The sequence below is a fragment of the Arachis duranensis genome, chromosome 2 (assembly GCF_000817695.3).
Source record: "Arachis duranensis cultivar V14167 chromosome 2, aradu.V14167.gnm2.J7QH, whole genome shotgun sequence".
In the NCBI taxonomy this organism is placed as follows: domain Eukaryota; kingdom Viridiplantae; phylum Streptophyta; class Magnoliopsida; order Fabales; family Fabaceae; genus Arachis; species Arachis duranensis.
In genome coordinates this window covers 75,201,915-75,205,083 of record NC_029773.3, presented here as the reverse complement: position 1 = coordinate 75,205,083, position 3,169 = coordinate 75,201,915, and the positions used below count along the sequence as shown (strand labels likewise).

Sequence of the window (3,169 nt, the reverse complement as noted above, 5' to 3'; positions counted from 1 at the left end):
GGGCACATCCGGCTCATTTCGCGACCCGGACACGCATCCTTGACATCTCTCTGCTACAGCTGTGCGAGGAAGCTTCGAGGAAGGTGGGCCTGCCTTTGCAGGGCCCACCTCTGACATGGTATAAATGGGGAGGGACCTATCCCTCCCCCAAGGTACGTCACACACTGCCTTACCCTCTTTTCGCCTGCACATTCGACTGAGACTAGAGCGTCGGAGTGTCATTGCAGGTGACATCCCCCCTCTTCGTCGAGAGCTCGGAATGTCGGTTCCCCGTCTCGCCCTCGTGACCCATTCCAGATCACGCCCCAGCTATCCACACGAGGATCACCCCGAACCGTCCGGTACCCGACCAACCGAACATTGGCACCGTTTGTGGGGACCTGAATGGAGATCGTGCCAGGCCCGGGGGACCACGGCTGCGCAGCGGGCCCCAAGGGGGCGGCCTCCGTTGCCTCCCCCTGCGAGCGGTTGAGATACCCTCCACGGCGAACCGACCCATAGTCAAGAGCACAAGAAAGGTGCCCCTTCGGGGGAACCAGTAGCGACAGTGCCAGGATAATGCAGGAGCTGCGCCACAGGGTGCAGAACCTGGAGCGCCAACTGGCAGATCAGGAACACCGTCAACAGACCTCCGACCCCGATTACTCTCAGTCTCCCGAGAGTCGGGGAAGAACCTCCCACCGAAGTAGTCGCTCCCGACGTACTTCCGTCCTGAGATCGGAATCGAGGAGTAGCCGGGAGAATGTTGGATACCCCAGGAGGCGAAACGACACAATCATCTACGCCCAGGGCAAACGGGCGGGCGTCATGAGACGAGACCGCGAAAGCGGAGAAGAGAGGTCCGGGGGAACACCGCGACCCGTCATCATGGGTGCCACCCAATTGTTCTATCCTCGAGGTCCGGTTGCCAAAGCACTTTGACAAACCAACGGACATGAGGTATGACGGGACATAAGACCCACAGGAGTACCTCACGGCCTTTGAGACCCGAATGAACCTCGAGGGAGTGGGGGAAGAAGTAAGGTGTCGCACTTTCCCTGTCACTCTGGCAGGCCCTGCGATACGGTGGTTCAATAGCCTCCCGCAAGGCTCCGTGGCCGGTTTCTCGGACATAAGCCGTGCCTTCTTAGCACAATTCACCACCAGAACCGCGAAGACCAAACACCCGATCAATCTGCTCGGTATCACTCAGAAAGCCGACGAGATGACCAGAAAATACCTAGATCGTTTCAATGATGAATGCTTGGAAATCGAGGGGTTAACATATTCGGTAGCGAGTCTATGCCTAACGAACGGACTTCTTAACGAGGACTTCAAAAAGCATCTCACCACTAAGCCAGTCTGGACGATGCAAGAGATCCAAACGGTAGCTCGTGAATACATTAACGATGAGGAAGTCAGCCGAGTTATGGCTGCCAACAAGCGGCAGCCCTCCTACACTCAGCCTAGGCAACATGGCAACAGAAAAAGACAGAAGGAGCACGCCAGAGACGGCGGCCCAAGCAGGATGCCTAGACCGTTTCCTCGCGTGGGGAAGTTCACCAACTACACTCCCCTCACTCTCCCCATCATAGAAGTCTACCAACAGATAGCTGAGAAGGGAATCTTGTCGAAGCCCCGTCCACTGAAGGACCGGACTGGCGGTAACAAGAGCCTTTACTGCGATTACCATAAAGGCTATGGACACAAAACGCATGACTATTTCAACCTAAAAGATGCGCTTGAACAAGCAATTAGAGATGGGAAACTAGCTGAATTATCCCACCTCATCAGGGAACCAAGGAGACGAGGTCGCGACCAAGATGGGAAAGACAAGTCCCGAACAGCGAAGCGGCGGCAAGAACCAAGGGACGAGGAACACGGTCTTACCATAGTAAACGTAGTGACCGAGCGAAACACAGCCCCAAGATCGAGATCAACACACAAAAAAGACACCAAAGTCTTGGCCCCGTCCATTTCTTTCGAACCAGAAGATCAATGGTTCGACGAGATCCTGGAAAGTCCCCCCATGGTCATTACAGCCCGGGTGGGAACCGGCCTCGTCAAACGGATTCTTATAGATACGAGGGCAGACTCGAACATTATGTTTCGCAACGTCTTCGATGCGTTAGGGCTACGAGACGCGGACCTGACGACTCACCAACACGGTGTCGTGGGGCTAGGCGATCACTTCATCAAGGCAGATGGGATAATCTCCCTACCGGTTTCCCTGGGAGGAGAACAGGGACGGAGATTGGTTATGGCCAAATTCGTAGTTCTGCGAGACTCCACGACCTACAACATCATCTTAGGAAGGAAGACCATCAATGAGGTCGGCGCAGTGATCAACATAAAACTACTAGTGATGAAGTTTGTCACGGACAACGGATCTGTAGGGTCCATAAAAGGAGTGTTGGAAACGGTGGTTGCTTGCGACAATGCCAGTCTCTCCCTGAGGAGAAAGTCCAAAGAAGCATCGGGAGTGTTCCTCGCCGACCTGGACGCTCGGGTCGACGACAACCCTAGGCCCGAACCAGAGGGAGACCTGGAGAAGTTCAGGGTTGGGGACACAGAGGAAAAGTTCACATTCGTAAATAGAAACCTCCCGCATGAATTAAAAAGAGCCTTTGGTAGAGATGATCAGGGCCAATGGCGACCTGTTCGCCTGGACGCCAGCCGACATGCCAGGCATAGACCCTCATCTTATGTCACACCACTTGGCCGTCAAGCCCGAAGCCCGACCAGTGGCTCAGAGGAGAAGGAAAATATCACAAGAAAGAGCAGAGGAGGTGGTCAGGCAAACGGCCAGCCTCCTAGAAGCAGGTTTCATCTGAGAGCTAGACTACTCGACCTGGTTGTCAAATGTAGTCCTAGTAAAAAAGCACAATGGGAGATGGAAAATGTGTGTAGATTACTCTGATCATAACAAAGCGTGCCCCAAGCACAGCTACCCCTTTCCCAACATTGATGCACTCGTCGATGCAGCGGCAAGATACCGATATCTTAGCTTTATGGACGCCTATTCCGGCTACAATCAGATACCGATGCACCGGCCTGATGAGGACAAAACAGCATTCATAACACCAAAAGGAATTTATTGTTACAAGGTGATGTCTTTTGGCTTGAAAAACGCGGGAGCTACATACCAGAGACTAATGAATAAGATATTCAACAATCTCATAGGCAAGAC

At 53.6% G+C, this 3,169-nt stretch overlaps 1 protein-coding gene across 1 annotated transcript; it reads left to right on the top strand.

Annotated features, from left to right (window-relative positions):
• Positions 1-991: 991 nt before the first annotated feature.
• LOC107475096 (uncharacterized) lies at positions 992-2,899 on the top strand. Its single transcript, XM_016094733.1, has one exon. It carries the CDS (start codon positions 992-994, stop codon positions 2,897-2,899), a length of 1,908 nt encoding a protein of 635 aa, XP_015950219.1.
• The last annotated feature ends 270 nt before the right edge of the window (positions 2,900-3,169 follow it).

Bases quoted from the DNA above. Each gene is read 5' to 3' on its own strand.
- LOC107475096 (XM_016094733.1), top strand. From the start codon at position 992: ATGAACCTCGAGGGAGTGGGGGAAGAAGTAAGGTGTCGCACTTTCCCT.